At 34.4% G+C, this 23,040-nt stretch overlaps 1 protein-coding gene across 2 annotated transcripts in view; it reads left to right on the top strand.

Moving 5' to 3' along the window:
• Positions 1 to 19,524, top strand: part of RRM2B (ribonucleotide reductase regulatory TP53 inducible subunit M2B) — a 29,826-nt gene extending 10,302 nt beyond the window's left edge. The window contains exons 3-10 of one of the 2 annotated variants that reach the window (XM_014566105.2): positions 1,802 to 1,918; positions 2,669 to 2,802; positions 3,216 to 3,310; positions 6,465 to 6,598; positions 10,579 to 10,683; positions 11,865 to 11,978; positions 15,891 to 16,072; positions 18,505 to 19,524. In XM_014566105.2, coding sequence (XP_014421591.2) covers positions 1,802 to 1,918; positions 2,669 to 2,802; positions 3,216 to 3,310; positions 6,465 to 6,598; positions 10,579 to 10,683; positions 11,865 to 11,978; positions 15,891 to 16,043 — 852 coding nt within the window. In that variant the 3' untranslated portion in view covers positions 16,044 to 16,072; positions 18,505 to 19,524. Of the gene's footprint in view, positions 1 to 1,801; positions 1,919 to 2,668; positions 2,803 to 3,215; positions 3,311 to 6,464; positions 6,599 to 10,578; positions 10,684 to 11,864; positions 11,979 to 15,890 lie in introns of both variants that reach the window. The other variant, XM_032467733.1, reaches the window with a different exon arrangement.
• The last annotated feature ends 3,516 nt before the right edge of the window (positions 19,525 to 23,040 follow it).

Raw genomic sequence — 23,040 nt, forward strand, 5'->3', positions numbered from 1 at the left:
GCTGTAGATTTTATTGTTTTATCAGTGACTTAGCTTTATTCATAAATATGGCTGATCATCGAAACCTTGATTCAGAAGACAGTTCTGGTGGTTTTTTTTTTTTTCCTGAAGCTACCCAGGCAATTCTGTTAATTAATAGTTTATAATCAATATTTAGATTGTGAAATAGAGGATTATTCAAATGAGATAAAGCTGGATAGAAAGAAAGGTGTACCTCCTAGGAATGGAAAATGACCAGTGTAGTATAAATAAAATTCCTAAGACCTTTTGAAACTGAGTGTTCAAAGAGGTAATTTCAGTGTTTGGGAGCAAGCACATTATAATATTAAAATCTAATATCAGAAATTTATTATTTTATGTTACACAAAAACCAGGAAGATGTCAGTTAAACCTGAGTGAACTCTTAATAGAATAGGACCTTACTTTTAGCTTGCATATTTTAAAAGATGTATATAAATATTTCCTCTTCTTTGCCCCATTGTATCTCTCCCCAACATTTAGCACAGTGTCTGGCATGTAGTAGGTGCTCAGTAAACATTTAAAAAGTAAAATAATGAAAAAAGGCTTTTAGGGAAGAACACAAATGATTGAAAAGCTGAAACTTTGGTCTTTTTTGGAGTGACCAAAGAGATTAGGGCTTTATTAGAATAAATAAAAGGACAAAAGATAATTACATCTTTCAATGTTTATGAGGTTATTGTGAAACACAGTTAAGAGATCTTCCTGAGACAAAATGATATCTACAAGGTACATTTAAAGACTACTTTTAAATTGTTGATTTCACCAAACTCTAGAATGCATTTCTATTAATCCCAAGGACTTGTTCTAATAAACATTTTCAAAAACATGTCTATTCCTAGAGGAAATCATACTTACAAATTGTCTTATAACCCAGGTTGCTACCTGCCTGACATTACTAGTGGGTGGTAAAAGTAGATTAGCCAGCAGTAAAGTAACAGCTACAGTTGTTTAACAGCTGCCTAATTATCTAACACAATGGAAAATATTGTATAAAATGTTAAAGCAATGACTGCCGAAAGTCATTAGTTTATTCACCTGAGTTGACATATAACACTGTGTAAGGGTATAAAGTATACAACATACCACTTTGATACAGTTAGTATCCCCAGATATTACCACCATATCATTAGCTAATACCTGTATCCCATTCCATAATTACCATTTCTTTTTTGTGGTGAGAATAGGTTGGGTTAATTTTAATATTTTGAAAGTATCTCCTCTCCATCTTCTCAATTAACGGAACGATAGATTCCTTCATAATATTTTTTTGTTGTGTTCCTTTGTAATTGTCTTCATTTTAGCTGCTATAATAATAATCATAGAGTGGCTGGCTTACAAATAACAGAAGTTTATTTCTCACAGCTTTGGAGCCCAGGGATTGTAAGATGAAGGCTCCTGCAGATACGGTGTCTGGGGAGGGCTTGCTTCCTGTTCATAGACCTCTGTATTGTTGCTATGTCCTCACATGGCATAGGCGCAAAGGAACTCTCTGAGGTCTCTTTTGTAAGGGCACTACTCCCCTTCACGAGGATGACCTAATCATTTCCTAAGGGCTCCACCTCCAGATACCATCACATTGAATACTAGGTTTTTCAATATAAATTCGGGGTAGCGGGGGAGGACACAAACATTCAGTCTATAGCAATAAAGATAGCATTTTTACTTTTTCACATTTTACTGCTGAGATATCCCACCTTAACTTGGAGATGGAAGTTAGTTTTCCATTCATTGAGAATAATTTAACTCAAAGTTAAATTTTTTGAAAATCTTTTTATTTCAGGTTGACTTATCAAAGGATCTCCCTCACTGGAACAAGCTTAAATCAGATGAGAAGTATTTTATCTCCCACATCTTAGCCTTCTTTGCAGCCAGTGATGGAATTGTGAATGAAAATTTGGTAAGATTTTTTGTTTTATGTTACTTTTGTTTCCATTCAGTAGTTAAATGTTGATAATGGCAGTAAGATAGTTAGACTGAGCCTAAAATATGATGTCTAAGAAATGAATTAGATGAAGCTTAACTCTTGAAAACAATTTTTTTGACGAAGCGTCAGAGGAAAGAATACATTTCTATAATTTGACCCCCCAAATACCATGAAATCAAGTATATTGTACCAATCAAAACTGCTTACAAGGCATGAATGTGAGTTTAATTTCCCCCTTGGATGGTAATCCTAATAGGGAACCTGCACCTTAATACCCTTCTGAGCTCTGTAATAGAGCGCTGGGTCTGGTTTTTAAACTTGTATTCTGGTTTGTCAAAAGGCACGCTTTCTTATTAAACAGAGTGGGAAGATACAAGCTTCCATCATGAACTGGTAGGGGCTTCAATAGATCTACTTAGTAAGGTCAGTTCCACAAAGTGAAATGATTATTTTTGGTAGATGTTCTAAAATGTATTTGGCTTTATAGGCAGTATCTCCATCTAACAGGTCAATTTATTTAATTGCTTAAGAATATAGACTGCAACTAAATTTTGGAGGGTTGATGGATAAACAGTACTGCTTAAAATAATTCCTAAGTTCTTTCTGACTTGTTTGTAGCATGACAAGCAATTTTTAAGTGATAATTCTGATGTCCAGATTCTAAATTTGTAGTGTTTACTGAGAGCCCATAGGATTGGATGTATGTTTCCCTTATTTTCTTAGGTGGAGCGCTTTAGTCAGGAGGTGCAGGTTCCAGAGGCTCGCTGTTTCTACGGCTTTCAAATTCTCATCGAGAATGTTCACTCAGAGATGTACAGTTTGCTAATAGACACTTACATCAGAGATCCCAAGAAAAGGTATTATGCTGGGATTTTATTTACAAGGGTTTATCCTATTGCTTGATTATGTAAATATTAGGGAAACATTATTCAAATATGGAAGTTTGGGAGTACAATATTTTCTATTGCTTAATGTTGTGTTGGGTTAAAAAAAACTTGTATAGGACCAGTTAATCTTTGGATATTGTATCTTAAAAAACTATTCACCAGCACAGTCTGTTTAGAAATTAAATGTTCTAATTTAGTCAGTTTTGTATTAGACCATATCCAAACTGCTAATTTGAGTTTCACTTTCAGTTCTGGATTTTATAAACATGCAAAAATACAGAAAAACTACAAGTCTGTTACATACCATAGAATTACATAGAATCAAATATATTCTGATTAAAATCAAGTGAGTAACTTTGCTATTAATTATTTTGTTTTTACAGGGAGTTTTTGTTTAATGCAATTGAAACAATGCCATATGTTAAGAAAAAAGCAGATTGGGCCTTGAGATGGATAGCAGATAGAAAATCTACTTTTGGTATGTAGCTTTAATTTATATATGATCAAATTTGCCATGGGTTATACAGTACTATTTTTTGTGATGTAGAATTACATTTCCTAATAATTAACTAGAAACTGGTGAAAAAATAATCTAAAGCTGTTATCTATTCTGTTTATTAATTTGGAAATTGAAAGGTTAAAATGTCAGTGATAATTATAGGTAAATACGAGTCAGTCACATAGACTGACAAGAATATTAGAGAAATCCTCAGTTTGTATTTGCTTTCAGGAATATTTATTGTCCCTAAATAATAAAGCAAGTTAAAGTCTTAACATTTTTCAGAGAACAAATATGTAGATTAGTGCATTCAACTAAGGCAATAAACAGTTTGCAATAACAGACTTATTTTTCACAGATAAGTTAAATGCAAACACCCTTTTGGATGAGTTGAGATCCAATAACATTTTTTTAAGGAAGCCATTAATATTGTATCTTACACATAGTAGTTGCTCAATAAATATTTATTACATTTAATTAAAATAGTCATATATTTAATTTGAATGGAATACTACTAAGCCATAAAAAGAACAAAATTTTGTCATTTGCAGCAACATGGATGTATTTAGAAGGCATTATGCAAAGTAAAATAAATCAAATAGAGAAAGGCAAATACTGTATGATATCACTTATATATGGAATCTGAAAAATACAACAAACTAGTGAGTCTAACAAAAAGAAGCAGACTCACAGATATAGAGAACAAACTAGTGGTTAATGAGGGGGGCAATATAGAGGTGAGAAAGTGGGAGGTACTGTTGGGTGTAGGACAGGCTCAAGGACATACTGTACAACGTGGGGAATATAGCCAATATTTCACGAGAACTGTAAATGGAAAGTAATCTTTCAAAATTGTATAAAAATTCAAAAAATAAAATAAAAAGAAAAAGAAAGAGAATAATTTGAATAGTGCTAAGTAACTGTCTTATTCTTACCTATTTCACAATTGGTTTTCTTCACTTTCTGGTTTTATTCATTATGTGGGGAAGCAGGTCTCAAAATTCTTGGTCTTATTATTCCTTTGTACTCTTGAAAATTATTGAGGACTCCAAAGTGATTTTATTTATGAGGTTATATCTATTGATATATCATATTGATTGATTGTATATATTGATATCTATCTCTGTAATAGAAATTAAGACCAAGAAACTTTAAAAATAGTTACTTATAAATGCATTTTAAATTAACAGTAATAACCCATTATATTTTAAAATAAATAACATATATTTATGAAAAGAAACACTGTATTTTCCAAAAAAAAAAAAAAATTTGGTGAGAATGGCATAGTTTTTAAATTTTGGAAATCTCTTTAATACCTGACTTAATAGAAGATAGCCATATTGTATCTGCTTCTGCATTCAATTTATCGCAGTATGTTGTTCTAATTGAAGTACATGAAAAAAATCCAGCCCCGTACATACGTAGTTAGTAAAGGGTGGAGTATTTTACTAAATTTTTCAGATTGTTGTGAATATGTTGTGCAGTCTCTGGAAAACACCAGTGTACACTCATGAGCGAATGGTAGTAAAAGAGATAAATAGTATTTTAGTATTATTATGAAAATAGCTTGACCTCACAGACCTCCTGAGTCTGTGGATCTCCAGGGATCCCTGGACCACACATTGAGAACCAGAGATGTAGCATAAGATACAGGCAAGCATGTATGTCAGGGAAGAAACACACATTTCAGCATTGCCTTAGTTCATTTCGAGAATGAGAAAAGCAGTGGTTCTCAATGTGCATAAAAATCACCTGGAGAATTTGTGGAAAAATCCTGCAGCTTGTTGGTCCTCCCCAGAGAGTGATTTAGGAGGCCCAGGTGAGCTTGAGGAACCTGCATTTTGTACCCAGCTGGTTCTCTCACAAGCGGTTTGAGACGCCCAATCTTCAGAAACACTGGCTTTAGAGAAAAACAAAGACAACTGTCAGGGTGTTTAATATGCACTGAAAAGATTAGTGTGGATAGATAATGATGGAAATGATGGACAGGTTCACAGAAAGCACGTATTTCATGACACTATGAAAGAGGTAACCTAGAGACAGAGGAAACAGAGGAGGGTGGCAGTCATCCTGCAACAATCTGCTTGGTTTTAAAAATATATGTAAAGAACTTTAAACATTAAATATATTGACTCAACTTTAATATATGTAATGAAATTACATTTCAAATATCAAAAAAATTATTAGTTATACAATCTTAGTACTCCGCATCATAGAGATTAGCCATATTTTAAAAATATGTACTACTTTCCTGTCAATAAAATAAACCATGAGGCCTTTACAATTCATTATGGCTTTAGAATTAATGTTTTGGAAGTCTCTTTTTAGTTCACATCTATTCTTCAAAATTTGTAAAATTTATTCTTCATAATCCTTTAATCTTCTCCAAAAGAATAGCCTTCTATAACTATTTCTGTTACAATGTTCATTCTTCAGCATTCACATGAATGCATAGAATAGTTACAGCAACAGTATTCCTCTTATTAACACTTTGTATTAAATTATTGTCTAGGTCCTTTGGAGATAAATGTTCTGCATCACCCTTATGTCAGTTAAAATGTATCAATTATAACTACCCATTAGCTTATTAACGGTAAGATGAAAATATATGTTAAATTAATGATAAATCTCCATCCTAAAAAAAATATAACTCACTAGTCTGAAGAGCCACTTTTATTTTCAGGAGGGTCAACAGAGCATAGTGCACAAACCCATGTGTATATACATGCTACATTCACACACGCACCTGAGCTCACAGGCATGTATGGTACACAGATAAATCGCCTTTTTTTCTGGGTGTGGAAGGCTCTGCTTTGCCCATATTCTACAGGAGTCCACTGTCAGATATAGGAATTGAAGTAGACAGAACTTTCTGCTCTAGTTGGTAGAGGTGGTAAATTTCCTCCTCTGGAGACTTTTGGCCATAGCACTAACTTGTTGATTTTGTATCTTAGCAAAACAGCTATGGTATTGTTATTAATATATATATATATATATATATGTAAAATATTTATATATATATGTAAAATATTTATATATATATATGTAAAATATATATAAAATAGATATCTAAGCTTGAAAACATCTGTAGTATATGATATTTCAGAAAGTGAAACTATTTTATGTCTCCCAGGGGAAAGGGTGGTGGCCTTTGCTGCTGTGGAAGGAATTTTCTTCTCAGGCTCTTTTGCTGCTATATTTTGGCTGAAGAAGAGAGGTCTTATGCCTGGCCTCACTTTTTCCAATGAACTCATCAGCAGAGATGAAGTAAGGAATGACGTATTCTTCTGATTATGTTTGTATTCATGTTTGGTGTTCATTTATTTTTCTTTCTCCTGAAAGTGCTTATGGTGACACAAGTATCCTGGTAATTAAAATAAAATAGGAAGTCACTTCTTCCTTGAATTTTAAGAGTCCATATTTCCCACCTTCCTCTTACTGTTCTTCCTCAATCTCTTCTCACCCTTAAATGGCATTGTACTCCTGGGTTCCCATCTTGACCTCTCTTTTTCCCTAATCGTGACCTCCTGACTGTATTTATTCCCGTGGAATCAGTCACCACCTACATGCTCATAGCAACTAAAATTTTATCTTTACCCTGGTTATTCTTTCCTGAGCTCCAAGCCCATATATTCATGTGCATGTTAGAGATTTTCTGCTGGAAGCCCCACAGGTATCTCATACCTAATAGTTCAGAAATCAAACTCATCATCCTTCTCCCAAAAGGTTTTCTTCCTTCTGTTTTCCCTAACTTGTTGTGTGGTACGACTTTCTACCTGGTCATCCAAATTTGAAACCTGGTAGTCATTTCAGATTGCTTATCTTTTCCAGCCACATCCAATCAGTAACTAAATCTTGTCTCCTTCTGTCTGCAACACTCTTTCTGTCTTTCCTACCAGTTTTTTTCCGTCTGTTGATTACCTTCTCACAAATTGCCACTTAAAACTTTCCTGACCCAGTTATGTAGAATTGACCACTCTTTCCTCTACATATCCCTTTGAAACTTGAACTTGTCCCTATCTTAGAGTCTACAACATGCATTGCACTTCTTGTATCTCTCTGCTGGACTCTAAGCTCCTTGAGTGCAGAAAGTTTGTTATTTATCTTTCTGTTCTCAGTATTTAGCCCATTACAGCCATTCAGGTCACAATTATTGACTAATCCTGGCTCCTCAACCTATCTCTTTTTATTTATTTATTTATTTTTTCCCTCACCCTATTTCTAGTGACCTTGTCGAGTTACTTAATTTCTCTGAGCCTCAGTTTCTTTAACTATACACCTTAAACAGGGTTTTGTTAAAATGCAGTGAAACAGTATGTATGAATGTACTTTTTAAGTGCCATAAAATGCTTCATATAATTACTTTTTGTTGTTTCATTTCTTTAAACTTCTAACAATTTTTATTATTAATGTCACATAAGATTATTACAGAGAATTAAGAGAAAGAAATCATTCAATCTCAATACACAGGGATAGCCACCTTTCAGATTTCATTTATTTCCTTCTGGACAGTTTCCTACATTTAAATCTATGCAGCTATATTCCAACATCATATTTTTATAATTTGAGATATCTTGCTTTTTTCATATTTTTACAAGCTAAGCTATTCTTATTTCACTTAGCAGAATATTGTATTTTTCTATGATATTAAGCATTTTTTGAAATATAATATATATATATACTAATTAATGCGTATATCATGTCTTTGACTCTTCTATAATTAGAAATTTAGGTTGTCTGCAGGCTTTTTGTTTATTTGTTTGTTTATTTGCTAAAATGCAAAATGAGTATCTCTGTATACAAGCTTTGTTCCAATTTCACATTATTTTCCTAAGATAGATTCCCTAGAAATAAAATTACTAGAGTATAAAGTATGGACATTTTAAAGGCCTTCGTAGTTGCAGATTTTTTTCCAGAAATCTAGTAACAATTTGCAGCCCCACCGAATAATGTATGAATGTGTCTTTCCTTACCACACCCTCACCAGAATTTGAATTTACTTGTTAAGTATTGGACAAATTTGATAGATATAGCTAGTCTCTCATTATTGGTTTTATTCTCATTTGTTTGATTACTACTTAGATTGAACACTGTTTTCATAATGATACCAGTCATTTGTCTTTTTTTCTGTACTTACCTATTCTTGTCTTTTGCCTTTATTTCTGTAGATATACTTTCCCGATGCACAGTAACTGGGCTCTTTCATTAAGTATTTGTTTATTGAATTTGTTATAGTATTTGTTATATTTATCACATAACTATAATATAAAATATAAATTTTGTTTTATTTATTGCAGATATTTTCCTAGTTTGTCCTTTTCTTTTAAACTTTGTTCTTTTTAATGTACAGAGACCTGAAATTTGTGTGATCTACTTCTAGAGACGAGTTAAATAGTCACATATATTTTCTTTTTGGCTTTTTAACATTTAACTCTCAAAGGCAATTGGAATTGGTTTAGTACAAGTATGGAATTTAGTGTAAATATGGTATAGGATAAGTTAGAATTTAACTTAATTTTATTTCACACACTTTTGGGAAATTTTTCCAGTTCTCTTTGTTAACTAACCCTTCCTTCTCCATTCACTTATGATGTCTGTATTATATATTAAGTTTTCAAGTATACTAAAATCTGTTTCAGGGCTTTTTCTTTTTCATTAACGTGTCAAATTTCATGCCATAACAAACTATTGTAATTCTTACAGTTTTTTATGTTCTGATAATTAGTAGGATAAATCTCACAACTTTCCTTTTTAAAGTATGCTTAAAATTAAGATTCTGCCCATTTATTCTTTCAGATTAATTTTTTTAACTAAAAACAATCCCACTGGGATTTTATTTTGAGTCACTTTAAACCTCAAAATTAATTTTTTTCCCTTATTGATCTACCAATTATAAATGCCTACCTTTGATTTACTCATCTCTGTAATAGGTAGCTAGCTGTAGGTTCCAATCAACACTTCCTCACCTTTCAGCAGTTTACTTGAAATTCAGCCTTTGGTAATTTGAAGTATTCTCTTGAGCCAAGTGAGGTGGAGTGTGTTTCACTAGTAAATTTTTTCTAAGATTAGCTATTCAAAGGTTGTTTTTTTTTTTCCTAATGGTTTCTTCTGGGAATGACAATTTAACTAGGTAAATAATCCTTGGAATACAACCTTTGATTTGAGTCTTTTGATTGATTTTGGGTTTTTGTTGATTCATTTAGAAAAATCTAAGCAACTCTGATTTGTGATCCTCTAAAGTGCACGTTCCTTCCTCCCTCCCTCTTCTCCCTTGTTGGCTTACAGAATTATTTTTTTTCTTTGTAGTTTAGAAATGTTAATTGACTCTGCCTTGTTTTCAGTCTCTAATTGTTAATTTTGTTTAGAACGCCATCTTTCTATACCTCTGGCCTTTTTCTCTTTTTTTGTTTTGACTTTTTGAAATTTTCTTCCGTTGTTTTCAACTTTATACTGCTTGTTCTGTGTTGAGATCCTGATTATTGTATGTTGAATCTCCTTGCTCTGTTCTCCAGTTATTTAAGATTCTGTACCATTTTATATATTTGCATAACCATTCTGTTCTCAAGGTATTTCACAAGTTTATCATCTTCTTTGGTTGAGTTATCTGCAGTATCATCTCTGGTTTATACAGCTTCAGATGGTATATTCACTTTCCATTTTCATTGCACTAAATTCATTTTTATCTTGAGCCATTCTTGTTTAATTTTTTGTTTATTTTTTTTAATGGAGCTAATGGGGATTGAACCTAGGACCTGCTGAATGCTAAGCATGCACTCTACCACTGAGCTATACCCTCCCCCCATTCTTGTTTAATGTAACTGTTGTATTTTTGAAGTCTCTAAGTGAGTTTTATCTGTTCTTTCAATAGTTATTGTTTTTCAGTCACTTCTTGATTTTTTTTTAAAGACATTGAAAATTAATGAATTTTCATTTTGGTTCTTCTTGCATTGTTTTCCTTTCCAAAATGTTTTTGGTTGCAGATTTGTTGTTGTTGTTGTTGTTAATTAATTCTTCTTTCATGTTAATGAACTGAAATCTGCTGGTATTGAAAAATTTTCCTTATAGGTTTTATAATTGACAGTTTAATAAGATTTGAAGAGAAGTTTCTGGCCCTAATAGTCCTTCTATCTTCCAGAAGTTCAATGTTGCATTCCTAGAACCCACTTTATTTGTAACGCCTGACACATCATTGTGTAAAAATAGCTGATTAAACATCCTTTGACAGTGGTATTTTTCTTCTATTTTAGGGTCTTCACTGTGACTTTGCTTGCCTGATGTTTCGGTACTTAGTAAATAAGCCTTCAGAAGAAAGGGTTAGGGAGATCATTGTTAATGCTGTTGAAATTGAGCAGGTAAGCAGGGAAGCTTATATAATTAGCACATTTCTCTTTCTTTGGTGTTTGTACCATTATTGTATTAGGTTGATTCATATGAAATTGCCATTTCGTAGGTCAAAACAGATGTCAGCAATATTATATGGTGAACCAAATACCAATACCAATAAATGATGTATTGCAATTATTATGTCATCTTATCATTCGGTTTATAAGTCAGTCTTTATTATATATTAAGATTTTATGTGTACTAAAACTTGTTTCAGGACTATTTTTTGGTCTCATTGACCTATCTGTCAAATTTCATGCCATAACAGACTGTTTTAATTATCTTATTTTGTATTTTTAAAATTTTAGCTCCTAAAGGGCAGTGATGGTTTCAAAAAACTAGCAGAGTATCTAGCTTGAAGTGTGTGTCAAATGTTTATAGAATGAATAAATCAATGAATTTGTGAATAATAAACTGTAATTCATGGCTTGTAAAGATCTCTGACTAGAAAGACCTGATACTTAGAATGTATTTTTATCATTTGAAAGAACTAGTTTAAAAGTAAAATAAATTTAAAAAAATGTTAATAGTACATACTTTAATAGCCATCGTTTTCATACTGGGAAGGGGAAAAGGTATAAAATGCATTTTTATATCTTGAATCATTTTGAGAACTAAATCCAAATGGTTAATATGTTTTTACTTTTTCCTCTATTAACACTTTACCACTGTCTTTCAATAAAATTAAAGTTCAGTTTATCTCCCCAGATCCATTTCTATGTCTTTCTCATTTTCTTTGTTAAGGTTTTCTCTCTTTCCCAACTCCGTTTCATAGTGATGTTCCCCACAATAATCATCTTAGGTGAAACTTTTTTTGGATATTTCAGAACAAATTATATCCCTTTTTCTATTGAAAAAGCATATACATTCAGGGCATACAAGTGTACTTTAAAAAATACCAGTAATTTAATAGTTTCCATTTCTTTTGGCTACTTGAAAATGTGAAGTTATGTAAATAGTAATACCCCCAAAATTTTAAAACAAATGGGCACTGTTTGCCATGTTGAAAGAATTTATCCTAGTGTACTCTCCTGGAACAAGACCAGTGACTTAGAAGACTGATAAAACTAAAACCTTCTTTTTATTTGGAAAATACATACTGTTTATTGTTCTTTCTTTCAATTTTATTCTGTTTTTGTTTATGTCTCAGGAGTTTTTAACAGAAGCTTTGCCAGTTGGCCTCATTGGAATGAATTGTGTTTTGATGAAACAGTATATTGAATTTGTAGCTGACAGGTTGCTTACAGAACTTGGATTCTCAAAGGTAAGGTGTTTAAAAATTTATTACTACTAGCTAAAATGTTACAGTCAGGTAAGTCCTCTAAAACACATACTATATTTCACTGAAAGTTTTTGTAACAGACTAGTCTATTTTTTATTTTTTAAATGGATTTATTTGTTTTTAGATTTTTTTTGTGGGGGGGAGGTAATTCAGGTTACTTATTTACTTATTTTTTTAACAGAGGTACTAGGGATTGAACCCAGGGCCTTGTGCTTGCTAAGCATGAGCTATACCACTGAGCTGTACCCTTCCCCCGAGACTAGTCAGGTTTTTAAATTGTCCGTGACAGAACCTTCTTTTGTATGAACAAATTGATTTTGCAAAATTCTTAAATGAAACTCAAAATGAAATTCATAACTGAAGTAGGAGGCTGATAAATCTTAGAACTAATAAGCTCAGTAAATTACTTTGTGATAATTGTAGGTATGTGTTTAATAGAACTGTCTTTAAGTAATTGGATTTAATATGCCAATGTATGTTTACCTTCCGAGAAATCCTCATGTGTCTATGTTGTAATTTTGGGGTTAATACTTTTAAATAGAAAATTATAATATAGGAATACTCCTAATAATAGAAAGACATTAACTGTCATATTTGACTCTTTGAACTCAGTTGTCTTTCAGTTATTTATGTCATTTTGCTTATCAGAGACAGTGTACCTCAATTTCATAAAAAGGTGCACTTTTCACGTGATTTAAAAGAAGGCTGCAGCCAGACTACCTGGGTTTGAATCCTGGTTCCACCACTGTCTAGCACTGTGACCTTAGGCGAGTTGCTTATCTCTGTCTCAGTCTCCTCACCTGTAAAATGGAGATAATAATAATACTGCTTACCGCAAATAATTGTTGATGCGTTGGTATACTTAAAGCACTTGAAACAGTGTCAGTGTAAATTGTACTAAATGGTCATATTGTATTCGTCATAAGTAGAACATTCACAGAAATTTACTATGTACTATACCATGTTCATTAGAAATTATGTTTTGATTTCTTTGTATGGAAATGGAAGTTTAAATTAATGAGAAGCCTTATGAAATCCACGATGCTAGGGTAATCATTACCTCTCTTGGTAATGCATTTATTTTCTGGTAACGACAGAAATACTGTAATGAAAGAGTCAGATGCGGTAAAGATTTTTTTGTAACTATATATTGTAAAGTATAAATTCTTTATATCTTAGTATTTTAGTTACAAGAGCCTCTCTTTTTACAGATCATTGAGAGAAATAAAGATTGTAATTATATTAACATGATCTCTGAAATTTATAAACCATATATTATAATAAATCATTTTTGTTCTTATGTTATATAATATATTTGTTACGGGAAAATTAATTTGCTTACTTAAGCCTTAAAGTGAACGCACTATCCTTTAACCCACCCCGCTATCCTCACACCTACATATCCATGTTCTGCTCATTTGAAACCTACAGACCCCCAGGTCTAATTTTCTTTTGGGGAACTTGCTAACTGTAGGTATACAAAACATGCCTCCTAAGAAGAAAATCTGAATGTAGTTAAAACATCATTTCTCCACAGGCCTTCAAAATATCTCAGTAAATTCCAGAAAGCAGAAATTATACTGACCTCTTAGATTTCAATGCAATAAGATTAGAAATTAACAATACAAGATTGCCAAGAAGTTCCATATACTTAGAAATTGAAACCACACCCTTTGAAATAAGGTTAAAAATGAAAATATAAACTAATAGAAAATATAAACTAAATGACAATAAGATTACTATATATCACAACTTATAGAATGCAGCCACATAGATCCTCAGAAGAAAATTTGGACCCTTGAGTGTGTATATTAAGAAAGCAAGACAATTTAAAATACATGAAGTGTGATTTCAAGGAGCTAGAAGAAGAATTATTCTTATAATGATAGTTTTGGGTAAAATAAGAGATTATTTAAATTAGCAAATGGTTGTTATTTATACAGAATTCTAAGTAGGAGCCACATTAATGCTGTTCTCAGCTTCTCTTTTAGTTTTGGATTAGTCAATAAATATTTGAGTACTTCTATGTGTCAAAATAAGTCACTTAATTTAGGCTGGTCTTAGTTACTTTGTCCATGCTGTGAATGATTTGGATCAGATTTTTGGGAAGATACCCAGTTTTAAAATCCAGTGAATCTATGACTGTTGTCCAATGTTCTTTCCACTGTATCCTGCTGTGTGTGATAACTCACATTCACTCCCTCTTAAAACTGTTTCCAACAGGCAGTTCCACAGTTCAGCCACACCCAGTATATGAATTTTTTTTAGAAAAAAAATAGCTTTATCAAGATATAAATCACAGAGCATGCAGTTCACCTACTAAGAAATGTACAATTCAATAGTTTTTAGTATATTTGCAGAGTTGTATAACTATCACAACAGTCTATTTGAGAACATTTTATCACCCCACAAAGAAACTGTGTACCCATTAGCAATCATTTACCTTTCTTTCCTCCACCCCTACCTTAACCCTAGGCATTACTAATATGATTTTTGTCTCCTTAGATTTGCCTGTTCTGTGTATCCCATTTCATATAAATGGAATCATATATGGTATACACCATGTATCAGTGTATGATATATACAGTATACCAGTATATGGTATATGCAGCTCCAGTATAATGTTTTCAAGTTTCATTCACGTTAGATGTATCAGTTCTTTATTCTTTACTATGGCCAAATAATATTCCATTGTGTGGTTATACGAAATTTTATTTATCCATTTATTGGTTAATGGGCATTTGGGTGGTTTGCATTTTTTGGCTTTTATGACTAATGCTGCTGTAAACATTCATGTTAAGTTTTTGTGTAGACATATGTTTTTATTTCTTTTGGGTATATAACTAGAAGTGAAATTACTGGGTCATATAGTAATTCTATTTCTAATCATTAGAGGAACTATCAGACTGTTTTCCAGAGCCATTGCACCATTTTACATTAACACCATCAGAATGTGAGGGTTCCACTTTCTCCACATCCTCACTAACACTTGTTATCTGTCTTTTTTGTTACAGCCATCCTAGTAGGTGTGAAATGGTATCTCATTATGGTATTGATTTGCATTTCCCTCTGGATAATGATTTGGAGCATCTTTTCATGTGCTTATTGGCCTTTTGTATATCTTCTTTTGAGAAATGTTTGTGTATCCATTCAGATCCTTTGCCCATTTTTGAGTTATTTGAATATATTCTTATCTATGGTAGTCATAATTCCTGCTGGAGTATTACTAATTTTTAAAATCCTCTTTTACTGTTCCTCATGAATCACTGAAATGTCTGTTTCCATCAAGCTGTATCTCCAAGCCTGTTTCTTGAATTCAGAAGTAGTTAAAAAAAAAAAAAAAAGCTTCTTGTCAATACATGTCCCTCTTCTTGTTTGGGGCTACTATGGATAGCATTTATTCTGCCTTCCCTGATCATGGTCCCTGAACATCGATTTGTTGATTATATGTTCTCTTACAAACTAGGAGACATATTTATGCCCACAGTACATTGTTGGTAACGTCACAGTTTGTAGTATCATGTATATGTGAGTACTTAGTGGTAATACCTGTGAAAAATGCCTGTAATGTCTGTGGTGTTTTAGATTTCTCAAGTTGTGAAAATATTTTAGTTTGGTATTGAATCTTTCATTTCCTGAAACAATCTTTTTCTGTCTACTTCTTCGAATACCAGAGATGCTAGTATAGTTTCTTTAGGAGGTGAGTAGGTGATCTTAGTCATCTTAGAATTTATCAGCGTTGAGTGTCCCCAGGACCCTAGGGAACAGTGTGATCTTGCAGGTGACTAGACAGGTGTTGGGAGACCTGAGGTCTCTTTTATTTATCTGTTACTCTTCTTGTGGGGTATAATTTGGCTTCTTCAGAGTATCTAACAATATTTCTTTTCTTTCCAGGTTTTTCAGGCAGAAAATCCCTTTGATTTTATGGAAAACATTTCTTTAGAGGGGAAAACAAATTTCTTTGAGAAACGAGTTTCAGAGTATCAGCGCTTTGCAGTTATGGCGGAAACTACAGATAATGTCTTCACCTTAGATGCAGACTTTTAAAATGCTCCCAATATCTAAACTTATCATTGGTAAATAGCAGTCTTTTTTTCTCTGCTTTAAAAAAAAAAAGAACTTATACTATCTCCTTTAGGGCATAGGAGTTTGCTCAAAAGGAAATCTAAAACTAAATTTCAGTCAAGTTGGATTTATATAAATATGCTTTAATTTTCCTGTTTAACAGCAGGAGTATGACCTAAATGCTCTTGTTTTGTCACTAAAATATAAGACGGCGTCACGTAGTTGTTGAGAGCATGGGGCGAGGGGTCAGATATGAGTTTGCAAGTCTGTCTGTCTTTGTGTGACCCATGATAAGTCAGTTAATCTCTCTAAACCTCAGTGTACTTACCTTTAAAATGAATGTAATAGTTGGTCCTAAATTCAGAGTGTGCATGAGGATTAAGACGCAAAATAAGTTCTTAGCCAATGCTACTGTTGCCGCCTCCTCGTCCTCCTCCCCACTCCTCTCCTATTTTTATTATTATTAATAATGTTAATTGCAGTGATGTTGTGATAAAATACTTCCATCTCCTCAAAGTCATTGTGATTCTAGGTCCTAAGATCTAAAATTAGATCTTTGTATTTTTAATGGAGGAAGAACATAAAGATTTCCTTAAAAAGAAACATGAGAATAACCTCTTCGAACTTCTCAGTATGTAGTTAAGGAAACTGAGTATTTAGTTGCTTTGGGCAGGATACGTATGGAGTGGAATTCAGGAAGTTATCATGGTAGTTGACCTTGTAAGCAAAATGATTCTGCTCCTTCAGAAATTAAAAGGGTAATTTTTGCCAGACATAGCCCTGGAATGTTTAAAACTAGGGTGAATTATCTAGAATAGCATTTCCTGAAGAGTACTGTAAGAGCTGTTAGCCCCTCTAAATATTTTGTGGGAGGAAGAAAAAGAAGATTCTGTGGTCAAATGAGTTTGGGAAATATTGCACACTCCATTCCTTTTTAGAAAGTATAGTCAGTACATCAAAGACTAAGAATTTCTGCAGTACATAAACTTACTTCCCCCTGCATATTCCAAACCTACTTAGCAGAGGTCTGTGTTTCACTTGTTAATATTTCACCTAACTGACGCTCCTCAGAACATAGTTGGAAAAACCTTGTGGACCAAGCAAGGGAGAACATGGTAAGGATTAGTGAACCATTTCAACTTTGTGCCAAGCTGAGTAATGTACCTGTGATTGACCTCAGCTATGTTTCTTATACTCCTAAAACTCTTCTATGCTATTATAAGATTTGGTTCTTTTCTGCAACTATGCACGCTGCACGATAGCAGATGGTGAGGGAAACTGAGGAAGGACCAGCAGCCAAGGTCTCTGAGAAGTCTGCGCCCTCTATCATAGGGAAATGTCAAGGTAGCCTGAGCTCCGGCAAGCAGTGGGGCTCCTCACTCACAACAAACTACTTTATATAATTCTGGAATAAGGTTTAGAGATTTTTCTCTTTGCATACATTTTGATTCCATTCATTATACAACTATCTAATTGGTTAAAACTTGGAGTTTTCAAGTGATGTGAAAGGACAGGCCATAACGTTTTCTATTGGAGTATATCAGAAACTTGAGCTGTTTTGGCCTATGATGATACCATTTACTTGTTCAACACTTCGTAGTTTGGGAAGTGTTTTTACATCACCTGATTTGATCTCACAACAGCCTTATGAGCTTGAAATTTTACAGATGGAGAGAGTGAGGCTCAGAGACGTTCAATAACTTGACCAAGATCTGCTCATAGTCACTGTCCCTACAATATATTTCTTTTCTCAGAGGTTATCATATTTCTTATATTTAGTCCCCTGCCATCCATCTTGATTTGATTTTGCCTATTTTCCCATTAAAGAATCACATACCTTAATTAGGGTGTCATATACATTAATTAAAATATCATAGTATTATAAACATTTTAACTATATTTGGGTAATGTGTTCAAAGATATTTATCTACTGCCATACAAAAACTTACATTTAAAACTGATAAAGTATCAGTGGTGACATCAGAATGAAAGAAAAAAAGTTTTATATTGCATATTCCCTTTGTTTTGAATCCAAATCTTTTTTCTCATAGGTAATGACAGGTGCCTTAATATGATGCTTATTTATAGTAGCAATAAACCTAACTGTATTGAGATGAAGTTTTAATACTGAAATACTGGATTTTTAATACACTGGTTTATTATATTAAGTATTCTATTCCCTTTTCCTGGCTTCCAGGTTGCATATTTATTTATTATGTTTAATATTTTGGTTCTTAGTTCTTAAGGAATCAAGAAGTTGTGGAATCTCTTTTTACTATTATCTCACAGGCAAAGAAAAAAATTCAGAGTATGTTTATAACTTTTTCGTTTTAACAGCACATGTATATAAATCATTGCCATAGTAAAGTTAAGTTGATATTTAAGAATGTGAAAACTAGTTATCCTATGACAAATTGCATTTATTAAAAATGTTTCATTGTAGCATAGAATCATGGCTTGGAAGGACTCAGGAAGACCGTTTGATCCAGTGCTCTCAACAGGGCTGTTCCGCTGTCTGATTACATGCAATAATAAAGTTATTCTTACAATATAAACTTACCTCAATCATGTCTTTATACATGAAATTTTTCCAGTTCTCTCATTTTGGAATATCCAAATTTTTCTGCTTCTTTCACCATTTTGACTTTCACTTGTTCATAGAAAAGGTGATTATTGAGAAAACATGGCAGCCTATATATTAAAAAAATTAATTATTTAATATTCAGAATTTTGCATTTTACATTTAAATATATTAACATCATGTCATAGAATTCCCAGATTACATCTGTGCAGATTAAGGGCTGAATGTCACTACCTGATTTTCGGGGATAAAGAAAATCTGCTGATCGGCTGCATGAATGCCAGTTTAGTCCTTTCATCAGTTATTATGTGTTTTAACTAAGCTGGGTGAATTGTTAGCCAACTCAGGAACTCTTCCGCAGCAGGATCTGCGCGAGTGGCACGGAAGTCAAGTCTGTATGTCTTCATTCTCCCCGCCATTTAAAGGGTCTGCTCCTTTTTAGACAGCCACAGGACTGAAGGAGAAATCTGATACTCCTGAGGCATTAGGATGAACGAATTTAAGCCTTCAAGTTTGGGGCTTAATTCCGTTACAGAAAATATAGGTAAAAATGAAAGGCTGAAGAATAATTTTTTGTGTGTACAGGTAAAAATATAACAACTCAGTCTTTTTCTAAGTTTACAAGAATCTTAACTTGTGCATTTGACTCTGTTTTACAATGGTGTTTTGATTTTTCCAAATGTCTAGTCATTTAGCACAGTTACTATCTACTGTGTATTCTGAAAGCTTTATTAAGTGTGGTGTACTTAAGTACTTTTTTGATAAAATATATTACAGTCAATCAAGCCAAGCTGCATATATAAAATTTGGGCTTTTTTTTTTTTTAAAGAAATGAGTTGTTTCGTTATTTTTTGGTTTAGTATGTTGAAATAAACTGTATCATAGCTACATCATTTTGTGTATGTCCTTTCTGAGTAAGAATGTTTCTTTATAAGTGCAGAGGCTACCCCAATCAAGGAATATATATATTTTCTATTCATGTATACAGATAAATACATATTGTTCACTTTGTTCAACCATTCCTCCTCCCACTCTGACCTAAGTGGGACCCCCTAGTTCTCTCTTATCTTTCTCCCAATCCCTGAACCTTTTTTCGTATCTCTTTGTATTCAGCTAAGATTCCACAATCTATCATATTACTAAGAGTAACATTCTTTATCAATACCCTGAACTCTGTTCTTCATCTGCATTTCTACCTTACATAGAAAATTCAGAGAAATTTCTTCACCCTGTTACATCCATGTTTGCACCCCTGCAGCCAAATACTGCTAGAGAAAAAGTCATGTAAGACAAACTGGATCTACTGTATGTTCGTGACTGTCTACTGTCTTAGTCCATTTGGGCTGCTATTAAAAAACTACTATAGACTGGCTGGCTCAAACAAGACATTTCTCACAGTTTTAGAGGCTGGGAAGTCCAAGATGAAGGTGCTGACAGATTCAGTGTCTGGTGAGCCTTGTTTCCTGGTTTATAGACAACTGTCGACAGCTGTCCCTCCGTGTGTCCTCACGTGGAGGGAGCTCTCTGAGGGCTCTTCCACAAAGGCACTAATCCCTCTCATGGGGGCCCTGCCAATCACCTCCCAAAGGCCCCACCCACAAATGCCATCATACTGGGGTTTAGGTTTCCCCATGAATTTTGGTGGGACGCAGACACTCGATTTATAGCACCTACCCCAGCCCTGTCTGACAGTCATACTAGTTTCCTGATAAACTTGTTCTCCGTCCTCCACAATTGCTTTTTTCATGCTGTTTCCACTCTCTGCTCCTACCCTCACTCCCCAAAGAGATACCTTTATTGTCTTTTTTTTCTTTTTGGACTATGGGCACAAGAGATGCTCTCAGTCAGCAGACATTTTTGACAATATAGGAGCTCTAAATCTAGAACCGAAGAAGTGGGCAGTAGAATTGATGGTACAAGTTTCTATGCACGATTTCTGTTCTGTGCAGTCATTACAACCAGAAGGTGATGAAGGAGGATATCTGGGAATATCTGGGAATAAACACCACTCAGTCCTGGGAGCTGCTGCTCCCACTCCCACCAGGTGCTTCTCGCAGGGCTGCCAGTACTGTTCCATCTGTACAACACGTGCTTCATCTGGGCCCAGTGTTAGGCATGTGATCCAGGCATGGCCAGGTCCTTACCTAAGCTCTTTTTTATTGAAACTAAAGGAAAAGGATCATTTTTGTTCTAATGACAAAACTAGAGAAAGAGGCCTAGTTCTACCTCCCCCGAGGCCAAACCTTATCCCAATTCTTTGCAACCTTTCATTGTCAAGGTAATAAATGCCTACATTTTGCCTAAGATAGTTCAAGTTAAATTTCTTGTTTTGCAACCAAAAGGACCCTATTTAAAACAGAAATTGGTTCCTGGAAACAACACAAACAAAAAAAGTGATTGGAAAGAACCAGGGTGTTCACGTGTGTATCAGTCCAGGAGCTGAGAGCCCAGAGTTGGCACCCTGAGTGGGCCCTGAGAGCTGGTGTTTGAGTCTGCAGTGAAACTGAAGTACCTCGGAGGACAAGGTGAAGAGGAGGAGAGGGAGGGATAGCTAAGTTGTGAGTCTCAGAAGAGCAGCGTTGTTACAAAAGAATGTGGTGTCCGTGGTCTGCCTGTTAATCCTGCGATGAAAAAGCAGCTGACCTTGTTTTACATGACCTTTTTGGGTGACTCGTGCATCTGGGCTTTCTGCGCCCAGGGCCCTCTCACAGCCACATCTGCTCTCTGTTCTGTTTCTTCGGGTTGGCATGCTTTCACGTCATAAGAAACAAAGAATTTCCGGTTTGTCTGAGTAACAGTCAAGGAGGATGCTCTTGATACTGCCTCACCAGTAATGATTGTGTCCGAGTTCTGAGAGGAGAAACATGTGCTTCACTGTACCTTTAACATTAATTTCCGATAAAATATTATCTGTACGTACTTTAGAGTTTCTAAGGTAATTTTGCAATCATGTTATTTTAGTCATTTCATTGGTTTGCTCATCTTATGAGGCACTGCTGTGCCCTAATAATATTGTTGATAAGAGGGCCGGAGGCTCAGACAAGTAAGTTACTTGCCCAAGGCCACACAGCTGGTAGAAGTTAGAGGCAGGACCCCAACCCAGGTGTCATGGCTTGAGATGCCATCATTTTTTTCATCATTTTTTTTGCACCCAAATGTCTATTCCCACTCCTGGTGGTATTCAAGAGGCTATTTTTTATGGGATATGATCCCCTTGACCTACTCTCCCTAATGCACTCCATTGGCAGGTGTCCATTTATTGAGAATTGCATTCGTCCATCTTCAGGTCCTGCCCCACAGCTTGCTGGGAATTGTGCTAGAGTGTAACTTCACGGGGGTGGCGGTGGAGAGGGCTCTTCTACGGGGGCCTGACAGGGGTGGTTTCTTTAAGTAATTTAAAGTAATAAATTGGTAAAGTAATAGTACAGGTGGAATTCAGAATGGCATATCCTGACAGTGGTTACATACGACAAATTTTGGAAACTCTAAACCACACCATCACTGTCTAAAATGTTACAGGCTGTCTGGGTTGGAGTTTCCCAAGAACTCCTGCCCAGAACAGAGGGTTATAAAGTGATATAAATAAAGGTAGGATGGCTTCAATTTGTTTAAATTTCAGGCCACAAGGCAGCACCTGCCTCTAATTCCTGCCATCTGTTGGTTTAGGTCTCTAGGATTAGAGCCTAAAATCTCAGGGGGCTTGCACCCTCCTTTGCACAGTTCTCCAAAAGAGAGTGTAACCCACCGAAGGTGACATCCAGATACAGTCAGCCTTTACATCTCGGAGAAAACACATAAGTAAAAATCTCTTCCAAGATATTTCCTGGGTGTGATACATCAATTGATCATCTACTTATCTGCAGGGACTCAGCTTTGTCAATAGGCTACAGAGTTTGACACAAAATTTTTTCCTTTCCAGGTTTTCCACCTGCTCATGCCTTCTTTACCGGCTAGTCCCTACTTGTCCTCCAGGAAGCTCCCTGTCTTTGTGCGCTCATAGCTCTCTGTCCTCTGTCTCCAGTACTCGGTGTATTACAGTGGTAGCTGAGCCACTTTCAGAAAAGGACAGTGCTCATTACTCTTGTCCGAGTGACATATAGTAGGTGCTCAGTATTTCCTCAACAAATGAGTGAATGACAGTCATAATTAGTCAAATCATAAAGCCTGGTTTCATGTAATCAGAATAAGCTGGTAGCTAGAAACTGTCATTTACAGAGAACATGTGACCCACAGGCTTTATATATGTCATCTCAATTAATGCTCTTAAAAAATCCTATTAGGAAGTTATTTTTTCCCTCCTTCTTCCAAAAATATTTATTGAGTGTATCATAAGTGCCAGGTACTATGCTAGTTGCTGAAGACCAAACCCGAGGACAGACATGCCTGCCTCGTGGACAG

The sequence above is a fragment of the Camelus ferus genome, chromosome 25 (genome assembly GCF_009834535.1).
Source record: "Camelus ferus isolate YT-003-E chromosome 25, BCGSAC_Cfer_1.0, whole genome shotgun sequence".
NCBI classification, from domain to species: Eukaryota; Metazoa; Chordata; class Mammalia; order Artiodactyla; family Camelidae; genus Camelus; species Camelus ferus.